The 23,695-nt window shown below is 42.5% G+C and overlaps 1 protein-coding gene across 3 annotated transcripts in view; it reads right to left on the reverse strand.

The window, feature by feature from the left end:
- Positions 1–23,695, reverse strand: part of fibcd1b (fibrinogen C domain containing 1b) — a 103,514-nt gene that overhangs the window by 47,451 nt on the left and 32,368 nt on the right. For all 3 annotated transcript variants that reach the window (XM_085793067.1, XM_085793069.1, XM_085793068.1), the window contains 3 exons: positions 21,590–22,069; positions 13,556–13,715; positions 6,718–6,854 (listed from right to left, as the gene is read on the reverse strand). In XM_085793067.1, coding sequence (XP_085649193.1) covers positions 6,718–6,854; positions 13,556–13,715; positions 21,590–22,069 — 777 coding nt within the window. The remainder of the gene's footprint in view (positions 1–6,717; positions 6,855–13,555; positions 13,716–21,589; positions 22,070–23,695) is intronic.

Below are 23,695 nucleotides of genomic sequence, written 5' to 3' on the forward strand. Positions count from 1 at the left end.
TGGGGGAACTTTTACTGTTCAAAGATCTTCTGAAATCACTTTCTTTAAAGACAGCAGCTGTGACACTCTAAAATGTCATAAAGTCAGAAAATATACTCTTTAAATGTCAGTCACACATCAACCTTAAGTTTGCCAACATAGTCTAAAACACCATGTCCTACCAGTTCACGTGTAGTGGGAAAACAGCTCAGTGTATTGGGGGAGATATGATGTTTTATTGATTGTGAATTCAACGTGTCATCTGCCAGAGGGAGATTGTCCTGGTTTGGATTAGCTGGTCTTACTTTAAAGTGTGGTTGCACTGATAAACAGGATGGTTTGGTAATGATTACTGCTCAACTCCACCCACTTCAACTCTACTCAGGATTTCTATGCTCCAACATCTAACAAAATGGACTGTGGTGAGCTTAAAACCAAACAACCACAAACATGCTTTGGTGTTTATTTTCCCTGTGCTCATATCATGTTCAGCAAACACTTAGTCTCTGGCACAATGGGAGATCTGGCACACAACATGTTGTTTCATTCAATTTAGAAAATATCCAGATCAAAATTTAGTTTCAAGTTTCAAGTTTCAATACTTTATTGCCATGTCAACAACATTGTTGATTGGAATTTGTTTCAGTGGGCTTCACACACTGACATAAAAACACAAACATACACCCAATACAATACATGACAAAATCTGAGAGAAAGTAGTAATAAATAGATAGTCCATGAATATGGCACATTAAAACAACACCCTGCCCCCTTGAATGAACCAATGTGTTTAAAATAATATACTCCTTATAGCTGACCAATTTTATGGGTATATGTATATGTGTTTGTATGCATGGAGATGTGTGTACATGTGGTTGTTTATGTGGACATGTATGAAAGAATGTGCATGTATACAGTACGCATGTGTATGTGGGTATTTATGTGTGTATGGATATGTGGATATGTGTTGTGTAGGTACCTGTATGTATGTTTAAATTCTGTGTTAGGTGTATATGTAACTTATATCATCTTTTGCAACATTAGATAGGCTTAGGTAGTATCCATTATTTAAGGAGAGGGGGTGGGAGTCTATAAGTTTAACTTCTTCTCACTCCTTTTCGAATATGAATTTCTATATCTCATGTTAAATGTTTTGTCTTATTGTCTTTGTTTTTAATATATACTGTATATATTCGAAAGAAACTTAAATCAAAGGTCAAATAGCTCATTTCACTTCATCATCTTTGAGCTCTTTCTCCACCTGTCTATAATAGGTCTCTCTCTCAGCTGAATGATGATATCAATATATCAAACAACAGCCATGAGGAGTAATGAATTAACAGCCTGTACAAATCTGAGGATGTGGACCGGATGGAAGAAGTTGGACCAACCAGGGCTCTTCCTGGAGCTGGCCGCCTGGTCAGGGGGAGAAGGGCCTTGTTGGTGACCAGGAACCCAATGATCGCTCTGGCTAAGCTCCACATATACTGTGTAGAGATGGGAAAAAACTTCCAGAAGGACATCCATCACTGCAGCTCTCCATCAATCTGGGCTTTATGACAGAGTGGCCAGACGGAGGCCTCTCTCTCTCTCTCTCCTCAGTGAAAGAAAGGGACATGAAAGCTGCTCGGAGTTTGCAATAAAGCACCTGAAGGACTCTCAGACTGTGAGAAGGAAGATTCTCTGGTCTGATGAAACTAAGATTGAATTGTTTCCTCAGCTCCAAGCGTCATGTCTGGAGGTAACCAGGCATTACCCGACACCTGTCCAACCCCCTCCCAGTGGTGGCAGCGGCGGCGGCGGCATCCTGCTGTGTGGGAGAAATCCTTAATGAAACCTCATGACCTCCGGTTGAACCAATGGGTTCTTTTCTTTCAACCTTAAGCACACAGCCAAACACAACGCAGAATTGGCGTAGCTGCAACTCTGTGAATGTCCTTGAGCCAGAACTCTCTGGAGAGACCTGAAAATGTCTGCCCACCTACAGTACGGTCCCCCATCCAACCTAACAGAGCTTGACAGGCTCTGCAGAGAAGAATGTCAGAAAATCCCCAAAATCCAGGTGTGGAAAGCCGGTTGCATCACACCCAAGGAGACTGGAGGCTGTAATCGCTGCCAAAAAAGGTGCTTCAGCTAAGTACTGAGCAAAGGCTCCGAATACCAATGTCAGACTGATAGTTTAGTTCAGACGGTGGATATTGAGTGAAGATTGATGAGAAGAAAATGAATCTAAATGATTTTGGCACGAGCTCGCTGCAACAAAACAACACATGAAGCAAGCGAGCCTGAATACTTTCTGAATGCAGTGGATAATAAACGCTGAGCAGCCCAACGAGAGATAAAAAAAAAAAAGGTAACCACGCAGAGTTTGCTAGAAACCTCCTTTTGTCTGGCTCCTTCTCATGAAGAAGGGAAAAAATAGGCATACTGTACATTTATATATGATCTATGAGTCATTATGCCCTAGAGGATGTTCCTGCCTATGTTAGTGTGATTTCAGTGATGTCAGCAGCACTCAGAGCAAACACTTCATATTCTGCGTTACCACCGCTAGTACCACTGGCTATGCACATTAATGTAGATTTATCCTCCTCTCTACTACACCTCAAAGACACGTCAACTATATATTTTCTGCCTCGCTCTCTGAAAGAACCTGACAGGTGTGGCTCACATCATCTCTCTTTTTCCTCCCCTACAACTATGAGGGAAGGTAAGCAGATCTACTTTACTCCTTAAAGCATTCAGCTAGAGAACTACATATTAATAAGGCAGCGTTTTAATTCCTGAAATGTGGCGGCGTGGAGCGATTTCTACTACGGAGGATGAGGTGAGAAGCTTCTTCTTGTTTTTTGATGCTGGGCTGCTAACTTAGAAGCTGCTTTGTGTCTGGTTGTGATTGATGGTGCTTCAAGCAGAGCGTTACTGAAAATGGCTTCTTTGATCATCCTTTTACAATTATCAAATGCTCTCTGATGGCTTTTTTGTGTGTCTTTTTCCCTCTTTTGAACATTTGCAATCCTCGTGGGCGTGAGGACCGTGACCCCCGACCCCTCTGTGTTTACCCAGACATTATCATGCAAAACAAATCCTTGGTATAAAGAGACATGTGGGCAAACATCCTCCTAAAGGTCACCACGGACTGCTGATCGACATCTCTGCCTGTCACCATTACTTAACACATCTGCATAATCCCTCAGGCGTCCACAGAGCCTGCATGTCTACTGTACATACAGTGGAACAAAGAGAGACTGCATCTGAATTAAGGCACTGCAGCGTATGGGAAAAAAAAAAAAAAATTGCCGCTCCTATTGTGTTTCTTTTATCTGCGTGTCTCACTTTCTCCCCGTCTCTCTCCACATCAGATGCTCTCTTTTTTCTCTCCTGCTCTTCTGAGTCCTGCTCTCTCCTCTGTTCCCTCCCTCTTCCAAGTAACCTGCTCATCTCTCAGTCTGTCTGTCTGCGGCGGCAGTCACGGCAACCACAAAGTATGCTAATGAGGTGGTAGCATATGGCTCATTCCTTATTTAAGCTCAGCCGTCAGACAGACAGTAAGCCACTCAACTCGCCGAGCATCCCGTCTCCCTACCTGCCCCTGTTGGATCACAGCACGCTGATCTCTTAATGAGGCTCAAGCGTTATCACAATCAGCTCTACACACCTGGCAGGATCAGTAACTGCTACATTATCACTTCAATCTGAGCTGCGGTGTAAATCCTTTTATAAGGCAAAATGCAAAGAGCGCTGCTTACTTAACACGATTGCACTGTACCGGAAAAAAAAAAGAGGGTGCATGGAAGACTCAAAACTCAAAAAGCTATTTCTTCACCTTTTGCATAAACATTCATTCATGCATAGGTCTGTGCACACACATTTACACACACACATGCATTTTTGCCCAGCACTGACAGCCTGGTATGTAGCTCTATTCCATCATGCTGCGGTAAGCACTCTGTCACTCTGACAGTCTCGCTTTATTTGATGATAGGAGGGTACGACCTTGCCTATCTCACACAGTTAGTCACCGATTTACAAGCACGCACACACACACACACACACACACACGTAAACACAATTGAGTCCCGTGCCAATGTAACAGTGACTTGGGCTGAAGTTTGACATGTACTGTGAGTGTGTGTGTGTGTGTGTGTGTGGCGGAAGTGCAAAACAAAATCTGGATTGGACACCACTCTATTGTCAACTACTTATTTGCCTTCTTGTTAAAGGGATACTTCACCCAAATCATCTACTCACCGTCATGCCAAGGAAAGGTTTGGTTCGGAGAACTTTTAGAGTCATCAAAACGCTTTTGGAGTTCCAGGGGGGGTCCGGCTGGAAACGGGTTTTCATATAATGGCGGCGGATAGAGTTCACTTTTGATTCGTCCAAAACACACACTATGAAACATCCAAATACCTCCATACTGCTCGTCTGTACTGACCCAAGTGTCCTGAAGCCGCAACATGAAAAAGTTGTTCGGAAAAAATTTGATGTTTGTCGTATGAGCGAGATTTGCTGCAAGATGTTCGTTGGTCATTGTAAACCATTGGATGTATGATGTAAACACGGAAGAACATCTCACAGCAAATCTCACGCAGCCACTGCTACTGCTACAACAAGGCTAAAAACAGAGATCAAATTAATTTTTTCCTAACAACTTTTCCATGTGGCGGCTTCAGGACACTTGGGTCAGTACAGATGAGCAGTATGGAGGTATCTGGATGTTTCATAGTGTGTGTTTTCGATGAAAACTCAAAAGTGAACTCTATCCATCGCCATTATATGAAAATTCGTTGCCAGCCGGACCCCCCCTGGAACTCCAAAAGCGTTTTGATAACTCTGAAAGTTCTCCAAACCCTTCATGACTGTGAGTAGATAATTGGTGAATTATCGATTTTGGGTGAAGTATCCCTTTAATATTTTTATTGACAAAAGAGGTAATTATTGTGGAGGTGTCAAAGACAGCACTAGTGTTTAATACAGTTAAAAAACAAAACAAAGAAAGAAAGGATGTGAACACCAGCCAGAGATTCCTAGAAAATCTGTTTACAGGTTTGAGAGAAATCCTCCTTATTGAGAATTTCACACCTCTGTAGCATTTTAACACATTTAAAGGAGGAGGAGGTTTTTTTTATAATGTGCATCTGAAGAGGTTTTTAAATATCCATCAAAATCACATCAACAACACAGCGTCACACCTGCAAACTGAGGGAGGACAGCAGGCTCAACGCAGCAGATTTATTTGCTCGTGGAACATTTTAATGCAGCCTGAACCACTTTGCATGATAATGAAAGAAAGATTGATCGTATCTATAACACTTAATTGTTCAACTTTAGCAAATCAATCCTTGAATAAGTTTTGGGCAGGTTCTGAAATCAGCCAACGGACACTTCACTTAAATGTGTCACCACCTTAAAAAAAAAAAAATAAATAAATAAATGACGTGACAGATTTGTGGAGCTGGAATTTCAAACTCTTTAAGTGTTACAAGGCCTCAGTTCTCCATTAAGAAGTGCTGTGTCTTCCCTGAGGACTGCCACAGTACACTTCAGAACAAAGAGAAATAAATGGCTTTAACCAGTCAGATGGTATGTGTGTGTGTGCATGTGTATGTGCACAGTAAAATAGATCTAAACCACACTTCCAAATATAACTTCAAACAGCTCGGTGTCAATGTTTGTTCACCTCGCTGTCTCTCATTCCCAAAAGACGCAGCGCTTCCAGTATGCAGCCTCACTTAAACAACCATGTTTACTTTAGCAAGGCCAGACAACTGACAGATGTTTGATCAAGGAAAAACACAACAAAAAACACCCGCTTTAAGATACTTTAAATATCTTTTCCCATGTTCCATCTATCCATTTCCATCCAAAGCAGATTATTATACAAATGCAAGATTTATAACACCAGAAAGGTCGGATACCTGTCAATTGTAATAGAAACAGTCTTCATGACAAACTGTCAAAAGAAAAGAAAAGTCGGCTGTGTGTTTCTATACTGCATCTTCATGTCCCATCTTTGTACGAGGTGAGACATCTCAGCATCAGCACGTCTATTAGATTTACATAATTTAGCTACGTTGTGCCATCAGTTGTCACCGTAACAGCTTACCCTAGCGTTGCATCTCTACCCCTGCTATTACAGCTCCATTTACTCAGCCTGCAAAACAAAAAAAGTGTCACTGTGATTCATCGGATAGATTTCAGTTTTTGTTGTGTCTCGGTGCTCCGTTTTTATTGGCTTTCCTTTGTCTCGCTCGCCTGCATTATTCATTTTCCCTCTCAGCGCTCTACCTGTTGACATCCCCACTTCAAGTATGACTAATTAGTATTCTGCTTTCTAAATGAAAAACAAAACATAAGAAATAATGGACTGTTTTCAAACAGGTCCTCTTGAAACTTCTTAGAGCAACACAAGTATAATCACTGATGGTGGAAGAAAACAAGAAACACACACATAGTATAAAAGCTCATTTACTAGATGACGGAGACGATGGTGCAGTTAGAAATGTTTGTGCCGAGTGAATCATTTTTATTTGCGGTGTATTTGGTAAATAAGAGCGGGTTGGTAAAAGCAGGGACGGTGAAAAAAAGGAAAAAAGCCATTCCATTTCCCTGTTTTTATTTCATCTTCATTACAAACCCTGCAGAAAATGTAGCGACTGAGTGGATGTTTCTATTTTAGTGATATGCACAGCTTAAGTGTGTGTGTGTTTGTGTGTGTTTTTTCCTCTGACTCACTGTCCAGCCTCCTCCATCTGTGGTCATGTCACAGTAGACCTGGAAGCCTGCAGGGTGGTGCACGGGAAACACGGAGTAGATGCCGTCCTCTCTCTGACCACTGGCGTACAGATCACCGCAGTCACGGGGACGCGAGCCTGGGGAGAGGTGAGAGTAAGGAGCCGTGAAATAAATGAGGTCCGGTCCGGCTCGCTAAGAGGCTAAGAGGCTAAGAGTGCTCGGAGCTGCAAAGTAAAAAAAAAAAAAGAAAGAAAGAAAAGATCAGGTAATAAAGGGCAGATGAGGGGAAACATGAGATAACTTTTGTCACGCCCGTGTCTTCTGCCTGCAGCCGCTAGCTAGAGATGCACATAAAGACACGAAGCAAACACGAAGTTTCCAAAAGGGTGGCTCTTGAAGAGGATGGGGAAGAGCAATGAGGAGGTAGAGAATGTCTGAGGGAGGAAGCGATAGATGATGAGACGGATGGGCGGGTGATAGATGACAGAGTCTAAGTGTGCCGGAGATAAAACCGTGAAAAAAAAGAGACAGAAAGCAGGAAGGTCAATATGAGGACGGCGAAAGGGTGGAGCAGGTGAGACGATAAACAAGGAGGAAAGAAAAGTGGGAGAGACGCAGAGGCGCGGCTCGGCGAGGACTGAGGTATATGTATGTGCGTTCCAGTGATACAGAGACAGAAAGTGAGGAGAGGGTATATAACAGACAGGCGGAAAGAGAATTCGGGGAGAGTTAGTGCACAGAAGACAGGAGGCTTGTACGCTACAGCAGAGCAGAACAGTAACACCCTTGTCTGTGACTGAGAAACCCATCCGACGCTAGGGACACAAAATCTATTCCCCAGGAAGCGGGAGGGGAACTCTGTGATGAGGACAATGTCATAGATTATGCATGCCAGCCCTTCACCAGGTCAAACTCCTGAATTTAAAACAGCCTGGAGAGCTCTTGAAAAGGCCATACAAGATTTTTTTTTTTTTATACTCCCTACACGATGCAGAATGTTTGGTCTCCCCGAAGCTTTTCCGTTTCTCTGTGTAAGCCTCGGCTAATAAGCTCCGACTTAGCATTTCCCACTTCTTCTTTTCATTACAGGAAACTGAAGCCGTCTAGGGTTTCATGGGACGTTAAAAAAAGACAATATCATCATTATTTAAGAATTTGCTCCTCTCTAACAAAGGCTTTCAAAGAGTTTCAGCTTAATGATCGGATCCCTCGCAGGAGAGAGAAGTCTTCTGACCCCGACTCTTTCTCCAGGTCCGGTTTCAGCTCGGCTTGCCGCTACAACTTTTACTCGCTCACCACCGGGTTAAGAGTTTTTGATCATCCGTTGTTTGGTAATTTCTCCACTGTTCTCCCCCTTCTTCAGAGCCGAAACCTGCACCCTCGACATCAAACGTGTCACAGGAAGTTTCTAGTCGGGGCTACAACCACTTCTTCACACCGCCTGCCTCTTCGCTGTCAGTTTTCCCGTCGCTAATTCCTCCTGTCATCTCGGAGCCTCCTGTTCCCTCCTGCCCTGCAGGAAGCGTTAGCTCTCTAGAATTGTCAGTGTTTCCCGCCTTCAGCCATCACCTGATTCCCACACTCACCTGCCCACCAGTTCCCAAGCCTCTAATTAGCTCTCATATACTATACAGGCAACTTTCCGTCAAGTTGCCAGCCAGATTGTTGTTGCATTTTGCATCATTACCATTTCGGTCTACCTGCTGGATAACACCTGATCCGTATCTGGATATGTTATCTGGATTATGTGCATTTGCATTTACTCGCTAAAGCTCGCAGGGAAAAAAAGCTGCAGTTTTTGAACTCGCTGTGTGTCAAAAAGAGGATGCTGGGCAGATTAAAAGTTAATTCCAGGTCTTTGCCTGCTGGCTTCACCCCTCTGGCTTTGTTTACCTGCGTGTCTCCCCTGCTGATAAACCCTGCTCTGAATTACTGACACAGTTAACTTTGTTTTACCTGAACCTGCTCCTCTGTGCCTTTACATTCTCCTACACACTGCAGTTCTCTCTCCTGGGTGTGTGTCCAGTTTTAAAGATTAGAGCTCTTTGATAATGTTAAAGGACAAAGCTGGTGATATTCCGTATTTCTTTAGCCAGAAAATTTAATTAAACACACGTCACATTTTCAACAGATTTGTCTGCCGCTGCTCTCTGAACTTTTGAGTCCCTGCTGACATATGTTCTAATAAAAAGGCAGAGTTTCCTCCTAACACAGGTCGGCTCTGTAGTTTCCAGCAGATGTGGCTCCAAATGGACGACAGACGTGCATTTGTCGGGGAGGGGGGGATATTTTCAGCTTGCAGATTTGGTGCTCTGTCGAGGATTTGCAGCAGCAGGATGTGAGACCGACTCAAAAGGACAGCAAGTGATTATAAAGGAGCATGACACCCATTGTGATGCTGTGGCTTATTGATGTATTTTTAATACAGAGATGGAGAGAGACAGCTCCATGAAGGTGAGGTGTATCAGGGGTGTGGACACATAGACAGAAGATGTTAGTTGTCCCGTATTGCATCTGTATGGAGACACAATCATCAGTCACATAAACCCTCCCAAAGTAAGTCACTCTGACACGGCAGACAGTGCACAGTAGGACGTGAACTCATTTAAATGCACCCTGTCCTCCTATCCTCTGCTAACACTGCTCATTTAGTGGAAAGCATCGCTGTTGGTTTCCAACCGTGAAAATGTCCTGCATCTAAAATGTATTCATGCTTTGGCTTTTCTCTGCCTCTCTCTTTTTATAGTGCATTACTCAGAAAACAGAATAATTCATATGGCAGGAATAATGATAATAACAACAACAATACTAAAGAAATCTAGTAAATGCCAAATGTACATGTTTACAACTGACAAAAGATATAAACTTCTAAACTTGTAAAGCCGAAAGAGAAGTAGAACTCCTGCGGTGGTTTCAGAGGGACAGACACGCAGTCGCAGATATTTATAGTTGTGTATTAAATACATAAAAACGCACTTGTGCAGACTGAAAATGTGCCGTTCTGTTTGTAACAGCATTGTTTTTATTCACTTACAGCAACTCATTGTGAACAGTTAATATATTAAACAGTTCCTGCCGGACTGACCATATGTCAGAATGATACAGCAGCACAAATAGATATATTATGAAACATTATTCTGGTGTAGCGCATACATCAAATTGATAATAATGAGATAAGGAATTTCCGTAAAGGATACAACACACAAATAGGCAAAAGCGAGATAATCCACACAAGCGTGTTATAATAAATAAACAATTTATTGCATGTAGAGAAGATGTGAGCGCTGTTTATCATTTGCAATTTGAGCTGATGTTTTTATAGTTGGTTTTATCGTTAAGTGTAGATCTCTTCGGTAAGATGTCAAGGCAACAGAAACGTAGACTGATTGGATGGCTTGTGTTGGAGAAACAGGAGTGGAAACCTGCACAGAGCTGCTTCTCAATAGGGATTTGATGGATGGACTTAACTGTGGAGTGTACTATACACGTACATGCACACATGACATTTAGATAATCCTATGCATGTTTTATGTTTTACTCGACTTTTACACAGGTATTATCATATTATATAGTACATGGAGTATGTGCATGAAGAACCTTGGACACGTGAAGCTCTGTCCATGGTGCTGAACCTCGATGCCGATTCTTCAATTAGTCTGAACGTTCTCCAGCTTTTACCCCTGACATTAACATAGCTTTGGGATATCTATGCTTTAAATGGGTCAATGCGAAGCACTCTGTGGATACTGTGAATGTTTACATGAAGCATACAAGGATAATAAATTATAAATCAAATAACAGCGACATATACCCTGAAGATAGCGCCTTTGTTATTGCAAAGTAGTTATTACACCCTAATTGGGAACTCATTTCTTAAAGATTTGTTTTAATTAACTGACTCCTGGCTCTATACAGAAGTAAAAAGCTACAAATTGAGCTGCAAAAAGGGGGGAGACTGTCATTGCATGAGACTTGGCTGTTATTGCCTCCTCCCTTTGTCTGTATAGAGCCCGGGGACATATAATGACCTGTCAGGTGCGATATTGCAGTGGTAAGAACAGGAGAGGGTAAAATTGCTGCCGTTTTAAGAATATTCAAAAATATTAGCCAGGGGAAAGGCTCTGAATGCCTGACAGACTCAGCACCGTGAGAAACATTAACAGTCAGAGCAAATGAGAATTTGAATCTGGTTTCGAACTAAATGCTTTATCTTCGCTTGCAGGCAATGCACAGAAATGAATAGAGTATATAGGAAACTCTCCAGGGGGCCCATATTTACATATGTCAAGTAAACAACGAAATATTTATTCTCTCACATCTAATGTCACAAAGAATGGTAAATTCAAGCCATCAGCATGAAGTCCACCGTGCTTTCCATGAATATCTCTTGCACTACGGCTAATGAAAAGCTCTGCACATTTCGATAATAACCCCTTATCCCCACAAGTACCGTATATAAACTGGAACAGTAAAACTTCCTAACACATGGGACCTCTTTCCCACATAAAACTCCTCCAAACGGAGGCTGTTCTGTGTGTGTAGGAAAAAATATTAATAATGAGCTGTAGTCTCTTCCAGAGAGCTGACTGAACTGGACACCTGTTTCCACCAGGTTCCCTCTGAAATAATGAGAACAGGAGCAGCGTACGAGCAACGCTCCAACAGCCACAACAGAGCTGACGCAATCACCATTACAACCTTTAACTGCATACTGACTTAACCATGTTATATAGTTTGAAAATACATGGAGCTTGCATTATAATTATTCTTTATTCTGGACACTTCACCCAGTGTTTTCCCAGCTGCACCTCCGTTAATATAATGCCAGACATTAGCCATGCAGTAAATATTATGCTCCGAGACTTTTAATGTTTATTCTCTGTTAAGGCTCTTTTCAGAAAGGCTTTTTACTTCACATCTCATTGCATCATATTGTGAGGTGCTGCTGTAATTGTGCTTTCTCCATAGACTGTGCATGCGAGATAGGAAAAGCTATGCAGCTCATAAATTGACTAATGATTTCCTTCACAATGGGGGAACAAAAACTGTTTCTGCCTCTTTCGCTTGTATCATTACTATATAGCCAGGAGATAGCAAATTAAAGCAAAGCTCCAAGAAATAATTCTACAATTGGACTATGACACCTGCTGCGAGATCACAATTCTGCCAAGATCTAAAGTGTAATTTCTCTATTGATTGATTTATTATTTATTGCCGCCTAGAGTTCCGCTTTGTCTGAAGAAGCTGTGTTAAAACAGGGAGGAAAAAACTCTGGAAGGTACAATGTGTGTGAGGCATAAAGACGACATCACCAGCCATTTCAGCACCACGGACAGAGCCTCAAAGAAGTCTAGTCCCACTGTCCTGTGAAAACCATGTTGTCCACCTTTCCAACAGTTAAGATAACAGCCCTGTTTCCAGCCTTTATAGCTGATTGAATGGGTTTTTTAATAATTTATTAGCTCATCCACCCCTATGGAAACATTTTACCTGAAAAAATTTCACTTTTACAAATTCTTGCTCGGTCTTATCATGCAGGTCTTAGATGTGATTTTAGGTGCAGTTGTGCATCACTGATGTGCCCTCTATACATGTCAGTAATATTGATTAGATACAGAATAAAGATCTAATTTCCATTTCAAAGATGCATATTTATTTTTTGCCTCCGTGCATCGATAAGACTGAAGACGTGTCCGATGTGTACTCCACCTTCATCGCAATGTCAATACAGTATGTATATTGACTGTGAATATGTTAACTGCTACAGTTGCAACTGCATACCAGCGAATGTTTCAAGAGGAAGAGAAGAGAAGAGAAGAGCTCCTCCAGAGAGTTCCCACACAGACGCAACGCTCCAGCTTTCAGTTTTACTTTCAAACCATTGTCAGGAGCAGCTAGAAATTTTTTAGCAAACCACAGCTGATAGGTAGCAGGTGTGCCAGCTAATTACTCAATTGCATCAATTAGTCTGATGATGCCACAGGCCCAAACTGTGTGTAAGGCGGCATATTAATAAAACAGCGTACGTCATGTATCGAACTCCGCTACCCCTTCGAGTGAAAAGTGAGTCTGACAGCTTGGAAATATTCCTCAGCTCTTATTGAACATTCCCAGTACATGCCTGGGCCCAAATGTTTTTTGCAAATGCATGAAACATCTAGCGTACTCTCACATCATGCTTCTCAGCGAATAACGTGAACAGAATGTCTCTCGCCCCATTATGCATACTGTACGCTATACATGAATGACTTCCACTCTGTGCTCCTTGGTTACCTATGTAAGGCAAATCCAACAGGGGAATGCCATTGGGTATGCTGTGCCTGGTTAAAAGCCTTCCAATGGGATGCTGCCTCAGGCCCTCTTCTCGGCTTCTCAGAAACACGGCGCAATGGACATGCAAGTCATTTCTCATGTACAGTACAGTAAGAAAAAAAAAAAAAATCCACATCCCCTTCGAAGGCCACGGGATAATGTGGATGAGATGCAGCCCAGGGAGGCATACTGATATCAGCAGGAGAGGCTGGGCTTTGGATGAATACGTAGTGAGATGGAGAACAGACAGACCACACTGGAATATATATATATATATATATTTTTTTTTTACAGCGGCGTGGTGCAGACAGATGGAGGGGATCGCGACATGGAGCAGAATACAGCGGGAGACAAGGTCAAACATATAGGTAGCTACTGATGTATGAATTATTGTCCACACAGACACAGAGGGACACATTGAATATCAGACAGACAAAACCACAAAAAAAAGAAAAAAAAAAGAAAAGGAAATCCAGTCTCTCCCAGACAGGGACATGCAGCCGGGGACATGCCTCATTTCTCTTACCATTGGAGCAGCCCTTGAGTCGAGCTCCTCTGACTGGTGCCCTCTGCAAGTCGGCCTTGACACGCGCCTTCAGGCCCACGTTCTCCTTCTGCATGGCATTAAGCGCATCGCTCACTGAGTTCACTACCTTCACCATGTTGATCTGGCTGTCTGACAGCAGCTGCAAGACACAAGAAAACATATCCATGGTTAAAAGCCATTAACAGTGTAATTACGCGCTGTTGTTTGTTTGTCTTTTACCTGATTAAATAAAAACTGTGACTTCCATTACAGCATGTCTGGTCTGATTATCCCTCAAAGTGTTTTTTTAAAAGCTCCAGGCAGAAAGTGCTTTCCATTTCTTTCATTACATTTATAAAAGTGACCAATCAGACATTTTAAAGTCATTATTTCTTAAAGTTCTTAAAATTTTCACCATACCAAAGCCGATTTTAAAACATGTAATGGTTAGCGTTTCTTCTGCTACGACCATTAAATTAAATAGTCAGTGGAAGAGTCTGTGCCTGCGCTGAATTCAAATGGTGTGTGATTCAAAGAAGACACATTTGTCAAGTAGTTCTGTAATTCTGAGGAGCAGAACAGCCGGTCCGAGCTATTTTGAAAAGGAAACATATTTGTGAGAGTACAAGTGCAGCCGGAGTGACATTAAGAAGACATCAAATTTTCATCATGGCTCAACCACTTGAGAAATAAGAAATACACAACTAGCTCATCTCCTTCTTTTGTGTTTCTGACTGAGCGGCTGCTCAAAGTGCGTTCCCTGCCCCACAGTGATCGATGACTTTCAGACCAGCAATCCAAAACATTTTTATTTTTTTTCCCACAGCAAAGCAAGAGGGGACTCAGGGGGATCATGAAAGCGATGCTCCACCATCAGACGTTTGAAAATACAATGATAAAAGACCAAATTCACTTGATCTATTTCACCGCACCAACATTTCTCCTCTGGATTTTGATGCCTGCTTTAAAACATGTGGATATATACATGTAGTGCTCTTCAGCAGCAAACTCAGATGTCAGAGCGTCCTTGAACACACCAGCAAGGACAGTTTTCAAAGTGGTGCCAACCGCATGACCATGTGACACTCTGACTTTGACAAAAATTTAAAAAAATAATGGTGGATGTACAATAGGACTCTATGTAATATGTTTTGCTATTCATTCTATACAAACCTAACACAGTTTATGTAAATTATACTTAAATTAAACTGGGCTACAACATGCACCATATTACCACTGGTGCAGTATAGAGCCCTTCAGGGACCTTAAGAAACGCACAGGTCCAAAGACCGCCCTGTGTAGCAAAGGCACCACATGGTATCCTATCCCCCCGTAATGCACCCTGGCGATTGCCGTGAAACACGCAGAGCCCTGTGGGAAGGCTGGTGATGAATGTGTGTGCTCGGCCTGGTAGAGAGCAGGGTAACCTCTCTGATCTGCTGTGGTCACTTTGTTTCCTGCAGCCCTTTATGTGCCGTTCTCTGCAGAAAGGTCGTTCTCACATATTGCCCTAGTTGGGCCGACGCCTATGCACACAGCCAGGTGTTGGGTCTTATATGTAGGCTACACACACACACATAGGGTACTTTTGAAGTTGTGAGAGACATTGCTCTCACTTTCGCTATCCAAACTCTTTTGCTCCTTCACTTTCACCCCCTTCCAATCACTCTCACACACATGCACACCCTAACAAACACCCGAGGAGACCCGCTGTGCTCAAAGTCATGCAGAGTCTCCCATCAAAGCTACATCTGCACAGTCGCATTCAGGTGTTAAACCTGCGTTAGACAGCAGCTCCAGTGGCCTCTCTCTGGCCTCAATATCTATGCAACGCACCTCTGAGGCACAGGAGGCTGCACTGCAATCATATTACATGGACACTGGAGCTTTAACCCACACACACGCGCGCACACAGACAGACACAAATGCAAACAACACGACACATTTGCACCCACATGCAAGTACAAAGAAAACCACACGCATAAATACACAACAGAAATGACCCATTGTGCACAGCGGCTAAGCTGGATGAAAGCAAAGAAAACTAGGTTTTCTGCTTTGTGAATGTGTCATTGTCGGGGACGACTGCTTTCTGTGTGCATCTGTGGAGAGGTGAGGCTGTCTGTTTTAGATTTTTAAAAAAGGTTTGGATATTACTAAATAAGACAGGTTAGTTGTCGACTTTCTTGTGTGCAGAATAGATTTAACATTTTTTCTATAGTGTTGACATATATTTATAGTATACACACTGCATGTTTGTGTGTGTGAGAGACAAAAGCAGAGGAGTGTCTGCGGTGTTAATGCTAAGCCTTGACTGACACATCTATTAGGATGGCGGTGTAATTAGCTCTCATTAGGCAGCCTTTGCATTGGCTCACAGAATCAGTTACACCGCAGCACTTAACACAAGAGGTTTTCTTTTGTGAGTCGAGGTTTTAAAAATCCAGGCAAATTTGGGTGTTTTTTTTCCCCTTTTCTAACAGATCTGTGTCAGACTCATGAAAGGAGGTTGAATTAACGTTTCTAAAAAGAGCCTCCTATTAAACCTCGACACGAATCGCGCGCTAATAATGAGCGCACCTGCTCGAAAAAGTCAAGTTTTTGTAGTTGTTACCGGAGCTTAAATGCATGTAATGTTTTGATGTTTTGCATCTAAACCTAACTGCTTTACACACGACTGAATTATCAATTTCTTTTTTTTGCTGAAGCTGACAACAAGGTGTGCGTTCCTGTTGGCCTGAATCAGATGTTCCATAAGGTAAAGACAAGCTCCCTGTGAAGGTAAAGTCACAGAGCAGGGAGGAGTCGCACGGCTGAAAATGGCAAGTAATAGGAAAAAAAAAGGAGAAGTAATTCATTCGCCATCTGCCTAATACAACAACATCTTCACCTCACAGGCAGAGGCCGCCCAGCCGACTGCAGCCGCGGAGGAGCAGATGGGAGAAGTGAGAGGAGCCGTGAAGTCACAAGTCACCGTCTCTTTCTTCTTGACTAGTTGAACAACAACAAGAACATTTTAGCTACAAGTTTAAAATGTAATGAGAAAAAACTCTCTGGACCTGATGATCCACTGCAGACACACAATCTGTAATGACACCACATGAACCACATTTATGCTAATTCATGTAGTTGTGTATTGCCATGTGTTTCAAACACAATCTGAGTGTTGTAAACTCAGACCTGAAACAATTAGCCTAATAATCGATAAAGGTGTTTTTCTGATTTAATGTTTGAGTCATTTTCTTGCTGCATCTTCTCCATTGTGAGGATTTGCTGTTTATAATGATATAAACTTTAGGTTGTGGTCTGTTGATCAGACTAATCAAAAAATGCATTAACAAGAGACGACATGATTAATCAGAAATTTAACAAGCACATTATTGCTAATGAAAATAATCATTACATTAGGGTTATACTGGGTCAGAGTAATGATTTCATGCTTGTGATGCTAATATCAACCATCAGATGTCCATAGGGTCCAGTCAGACTCAATGTATTGACCGTTAACCCCTTCCTCTCCCCATTGAGCTGCACTTCACCAGCTCCACATCTCCACATCAGGCATTCTTCGTTCACCCCACCATCATTTTCATCTCTCGGCATCTGAGATGCAGATGCACATCTTCATCTCCTCCACCTCCTCCTCAAGAGCCTCTGGGTGGTTAATTGTTTTCCCTGTGTTTTCTTTCTCTGAAACCAATAAGCTTCGCCTGAATAGTACTTTTTTTTTTTTTCAAGAAAGATGCTCATTTTGAACCAAGGGAGTAAAACGGAAAAACAAAAAGGGTTTTGTATTCTTCTCCATTAGCATCTTTGGTTTTATCAATATTCTTAAAGATGGGGTTTTAGATTTTACTATCCAGTCGATAAGTACTAGACTTGACTAACAGTATGATGCGGTACACAAATGGTAGGCCAAACTCTGCCTCACTGCATCCCTCTCATTAAACAGCCTCAGAAAGCCTAGACATATGAGAAGCAAAAAAAAAAAAACAATGAATAAAAGATTACGCTGATGATGGACAGGACCTTCACGCATAAAGGGAATGTTTTCATAGCAAATCAGTGTCATACCATACGTAGACTCTCTGATCTTTCATCAGGCGTTTGATTTTGCTCATGTGTAGTTTAGTGTAGGTGTGTGGGAGGAGGGCAGGTCCAGCGGTGAAATCAAATCATTATTCATGACATAAAAAGCTGGAATGAGCCCTCAATGTTACTGTGCACTTATTGTCATTGTCTCACTTCAAAAAAAAAAAAGTCCCTTGCACCTGCAACATTATGAGCAAACACACAATTTGTGGGCGACTGACAGGCGACCCTGTAATGTTTGTATTACAGTCATAAAATAAAGGATTTCTCTAGATTTGAAATTCATTGCAAAAAATTTGAAATAATGTGAGAAGAGTATAAACATTAGTCTGTTTATATTGTATTTATCATAAATGCATTATTGTGATTCTGTTTTATTTGTAATACAAGTTTGCAGTACAAGTTGGTATTGATCTAGTGATATTCTTCATTGCCTTGAATTGGTGGGCTAAATCTTTGATGTCGACCCATTTTGGCCCATTTTGCCCCCAATTGGGTTTCCATGTTTTATGTTTTGTGTTTATCGGCTCCTACTGAGCATTTTTGAGTTACTCATATCTGTGGCTGAGAGCTGCAACAAGCACCTCTATTGATATTCTTCTCTCACGTCCTCAAAGGGCTTTGTGTTGACCAGGATGAACATCTTGAGGCAATATGGTTTTCTATTTCACAGGAGCAGAGGTTTTGCTCTGAGATCCTCTGCAGAGGTTGTGGGTGTTGCTTGTCCGAAAACATTAGTATTCCACAGGCACATGATTCAGTTTAAACTGTGACCCGCGGTTCAAGGGAAGCGGTAAGTCACGTCTTCCGCGAAGCCTTTACCTTCTTGCAGTTGTTTTGCAGAACTGCATGTCAAGTCGGTTTAATATGTGGACTACATTTTATGCCAGTTCTCCTATGGAGGATCTAACCCTTCCAATTTCTTTTTTCCATGCTTAAGTGCATGAGGTGACAGAGCCTGTGCTCACCCCAGCTAGTGGGAATTATACACGGTTGCCTTGCACGGCCTGTGCACAGGGCTGCCAGTGCTAGTCGGAACAAAAATATATATTAACAGCTATTAATGTTATTCATAGCACTGACCAAAGATTTTGCGCTGAGAAAGATCCGTGGAGACAGCACCCTAAGAGGCAGAGAGGAGACCTTCAAGAGCACACTTTATAAGATGTGAAGTTTCACACTGCAGCAATGTGAGGATGGTGAAGTACTGTGAAGATTTGGGTAATTTGGATTCAGTGTTAAACATTTTTGCTTGGATTTTACATAAACTGTGATCTTTAGCTGATGCTACTTTTTCCTAAATGCAGACACGCAGTTTCTATTAGTGTCAACAAGTGTACATGACGAGCTACAGTACAGTACAACTACTGCACATCACTGAGGCGCTGTCCTTTTATATATGTACAGTAAAAGCCTCTTGTTCACGGCCGTGTCACAGCACCAGAATCCACTAATTACTGGATATCGTTTGTCTGAATGCAGTTTCAGGAACATAGAATGGTCTCAGGTTGCATCTAGTAATCACAGGCTAATGTCGCTGCCATTGGCGTTCATGAATCTGAAGAGATCAAGCCAGAGCCGGACAAAGCACCTGCTTAGGGCCCCGTGAGCACTGGGGCCCCAAAGAGTAATTCCCTTTTTTAAATCTTTAGTGTGTAACTTCTGTCCCTTAATTGTTGTTGTTACGTTTCACAATGCTGTTGCAGTTTTTTTTTAAACCAAAAATAAAAGAAGCAGATGACGTGCTTATGGAAAATGTATTGTGTATTAGTTTATTTTGTTAGATTTAGTTGTAGGCCTAGATCACATTCAGTATCCCACTCAATACCACATAATTTTGAATATTAAGTGTAAAATGCAATTGGGTTCCATTTCAGATTAAAAACCATAGATGGGTAAAAACATGCCAGGCTTCATTCATAATGACGGATTAGAAAAATGAAAGTTTGTAGTAGGTGTGCAAATTATCAACAATCAGTATTATTGGCAGTAATAGTGGGCCCCAATATAAAATTTAGCTTAGGGCCCCATGGAGACTTGGGCCGGCCCTGGGTCAATGCTGGATCAATCCATGTGGAGTCCCAAAGGGTTCAGGTCCATGACCTCTGATGTGCTGAGGGGTTTCTGATGGTGGAGCAAAGACACTGACACACTGGTGCACATCAAGCACATAAGATTGAATAGAATAGAAGAATATGATTAGACTCATTGATAATAAAAAAAGATGACAACATCACATATTTAGAAGTGAATGTTGAAGATGTGCGACAAGATGGACTTGAAAGATATTGAAGATGATCTACAGTATGATATCTGCTGTATTTTGGGTTTCTAATAAAGGAAGGAAATGGAATAAAGACTTTTGATTTTGAGCCAACACATGTGACATGTCTCATCTTGTCTGTCTGTCACTGTCCGTCTTTCACCTCATCGTGTGATTCATTTGAATACAAATGATTGTTCTTTGGGGTATCTTTCTATCTGAAGCTGTGAGCTGCACACAAAAAGAGAAAATTGTTGAAAACAAGATTGGTCATAAACCCACAGAAATCAGAGGCTCCTGCTCGTCACCTCAGGGGTGTGTATGTGTGTGTGTGTGTGTGTGTGGAAGGGGATTCTGTCTATGTTTCAGGGGGAGAGACTGTTTCTTCGGGGGAGGTGGGGCAGCGACGCACACAGAGCCATTACTAACACTGGCACAGTCAGCTCTGTGTCATCGTATAAATCAGAAGTCCTGGCCACAGGTGGCTCATAGATCACACAGTCACACCACGGTGTCAGGCAGAAACAGCGGATATGCACACCACATGCCTCGCCTCAAAAGAGAAAATCAATCACCTGGAGTTTCTGGGCTGCCAGCAGCAGCACCACCTCCCGACGGCTCCGGTGCCCACTGCACTTTGCCACCTACACCACATTAACAACAGTAAAAAAAAAAGGGGGACCGTCCCTCTCGATGCTTCTATTGTGTTCCCAATCAACACCCATGGTTCCTCGGCCCACGGAGGCAGGCCGCGCACCAATCCAGTGATTTCTGAACAATGTTGACACCCTGAGCTAAAAAGGTCTGTTGTTTTTTAAAAAAAGAGAAGGATTGTCAGGAGTGGAGTGCATTCGGTTGTTTTAAGCCGACTGGCTGGCAGCTATGAAATCTATTTACTGCAGAATGGAGAGGCCGAGCCAGACCAGACGGAGGGCCAAAATTAAGAGCATGTAGTGTAAAGATTTTCCACGCGCATTTAGGAAACACATCGTCAATAAATCAGTGTGGACAGTGTGAAACTAAAAGGGGGTCTAATTATGTTTCCATCCAATGTTGAGCCTGTCTTAGTCATCGAGGGAAACATTATGTTATCTCGCTGAATTAATGTGCAACTTGTTCTGCGTCTCCAATCATGATGGGCATTTCCTCCCCTGTGACCTCATCTTCAAACACTCCAACCGAGTTAAGTTATACTCAGTGGAACACGAGCCCTATTTGCACTTTAATCTCGCCGTTACCGAGCGCGTACAGTGTGAAGAGAAATTAACATGGTCGACTTGGTGCCGGATGAGTGAATGATGGTGTTTTCATTGTGCAGTCAGGAGAAAGGAAGAGACTAAACAAGGCCGACCACGAGAAAAAAAAAAAACTTGCAAGTCCAATGAGCTGTCGCCCGTCTTGAGGTGGTTTGGCAATCGATACGGATTGATAGATGTTTCGCAATCCAGTCCCTCGAGCTCCTCTGTACAGTGCTTAAAGTCCTGACTTCAGGAGGAGTGAGTCGTGTTCAGTGGATTCAGTTCATCTGTTTTACTGCTCAGCCACTCGCCGACTAATTAAATACAGCCATAAAAAAAGACAGCAGCAGCAAACCCCTTTTTAACGATAGTTTTCTGTACAAAATATCTTATTTCTGCGCGTAAAGATGCAGCGTGTGCGTGCGTGTGAGTGAGTCTGACCTGTATGAGGCGCCCCTGCTCCGTCTGCAGCGTGTTCAGGTCTTGCCCCAGGCTTCCTTGCCCCCTGCGTAGAGACTCATAGTCCATTTTCAGCTGCCCCGCGTGGGCCGACAGCTTGGCCACCTCCTCGGCCAGGTTGACGAGCAGAGCCCGGTCCTGGCCTTTGACCGACTTCAGGTCGGAGTCGTGGTCGGTGAGCGAGTGCAGCAGCGAGGTCTGCACGCCCTCCAGCCGCAAAAAGTTACTGTTATAGTCGGGACAGTTGGGGTCGATGAAGATGTTGATGCGAGAGCCGTCTCCTCTCTCGACGGTGACCAGGGCGTTCGCTTCGTCCTGATTGGTGGAGATGTGGGGGAGGCCATCGGACATGGGCGGGGCCTGGTAGTGATTCATAAAAAGGATGGTGCCGGTCACTGTAACGGCCAGCAAGACGGCCACGAAGAGCAGGATGGTGCAGAGCAGGTAGCTGCAGCTCATCCTCTGGAAGGAGACAAGAAGGAGGGAGGGAGGGAAGGAAGGAAGGAAGGAGGGATGGGGGTAGGAAATGAGGAGGGAAGGAGGGAAAGAAGAGGAAAAAGTAGCCGTTAGTATTGCAATTGGTAAAAACATTAAAAAATTACAGCATAACACCTGCTTTATTCAAAAAGAAATGACTTTCATCCATCACGGGGAATGTTTTGAATGCCAGATGCTCAGTGCTCAGTGATATAACCATATTCCCATCTGTCTGCATGTAGTTTTGAATGATTTATATATCAACAGAATGTAGATATCTTCAATCGTCAACCAGCCTGAAACTGAAAGTTCTCAAAAACTCTGGAGGAGCCGGGCGATTTTATTTTTGCCCAAACACCCCTGCAGTGGTGTTGATAGACGGAGGATGGGATGCTACCTGGACACACTGGTGGGAAACAAACAGTCGAGAAGGAAAACAGCTGAAAAAATGCTGAGAATTAAAAAAATAAATAAATCATCGAGGAAGAGAAATAAAAACTCACACAAATGCGCCTCAGCCCAGAGCCAATAAGTTGTAAATGACCGAAGAGACAGTAGAATCCTCTTAGAGGAAAATGGCAGACCTCTACCAGTAACAGAGTCTCCATTAACTGGACCATAAAAGGCCCTATATATGATGGCTCTTTATGATCTGGCACCGGTTTTTCCACTCAGGTCAACAGAACTGGCAACGGATAGCAGAGAGAGCAATATGGCCCACCTATGCATGATTAACAATGCCTGGCAACCCCCTCATCTTCCTCCAAATGAATCAGCAGCTGATCTCGTTCTGATTCTTTCTTTTTTTTTTTTTCTCCTACACTGGAGGTTGTTCTCACTTCAAAAGTGTGGGCAGGCGAGTGTGTGTTTGTTATTGGTTTGCATGTGGAAGTATGAGTGAGAGCAAGCTCATTAATATGTAAATTGGCCGTACAAGCACAGGGAAGCACACTAATAGACGGCTAATGGCCTGCTTTACGAGAAAAGGTTTATGGTTTATTTAATGTGAAGAAAATCAATTGTGTTGTGCAGGAAACTCTCCTATCCTCCGTCTTTGGGTGGAAGACATAAAAAAAAAAAATAAATAAAAAAAGCCCACATGGTGTTCTATGGTCTGGAAATGCATCCTGGTTTAGATCTGAGGATGGGTCTCAATTGCAGCCCACCTTTGTCCAATCAGGAGCCAACGTAAATGCACCCAAAAAGGGGTTCATGTGAGGGGATGGTTTTCTCACATCAGGCCTCATTTGTCCCCCCCCCGGCCTCATTCACAAGGCACATATGGGGCATCGAGCCACTGAGCAAAATTTTGTTGAGCCTGGTAAATCCCTGCTGGATGTGTCCTGCTATGTTAAAAAAAAAGGATTTTATGGTTGATTAAAAAAAACGTAACACTTTATTTGACGCCTATCTCTATAACGTATTATAACCATACTTATAATGAGTTATAATGCAGTTATAGCACTGTATAACTATAGTTATAAACACTCATAAATGACCATAATGCTTTATAACAATAATCATAACACACTATAAAGCATTTTATCATGACTTATAAGGTCAGGTATTATAATACGTTATAATTGTTAGTAACTCGCTGACAATGCCCAC

This window comes from Trachurus japonicus, chromosome 12 (assembly GCF_045865225.1).
Source record: "Trachurus japonicus isolate A0001 chromosome 12, Traja_1.0".
NCBI classification, from domain to species: Eukaryota; Metazoa; Chordata; class Actinopteri; order Carangiformes; family Carangidae; genus Trachurus; species Trachurus japonicus.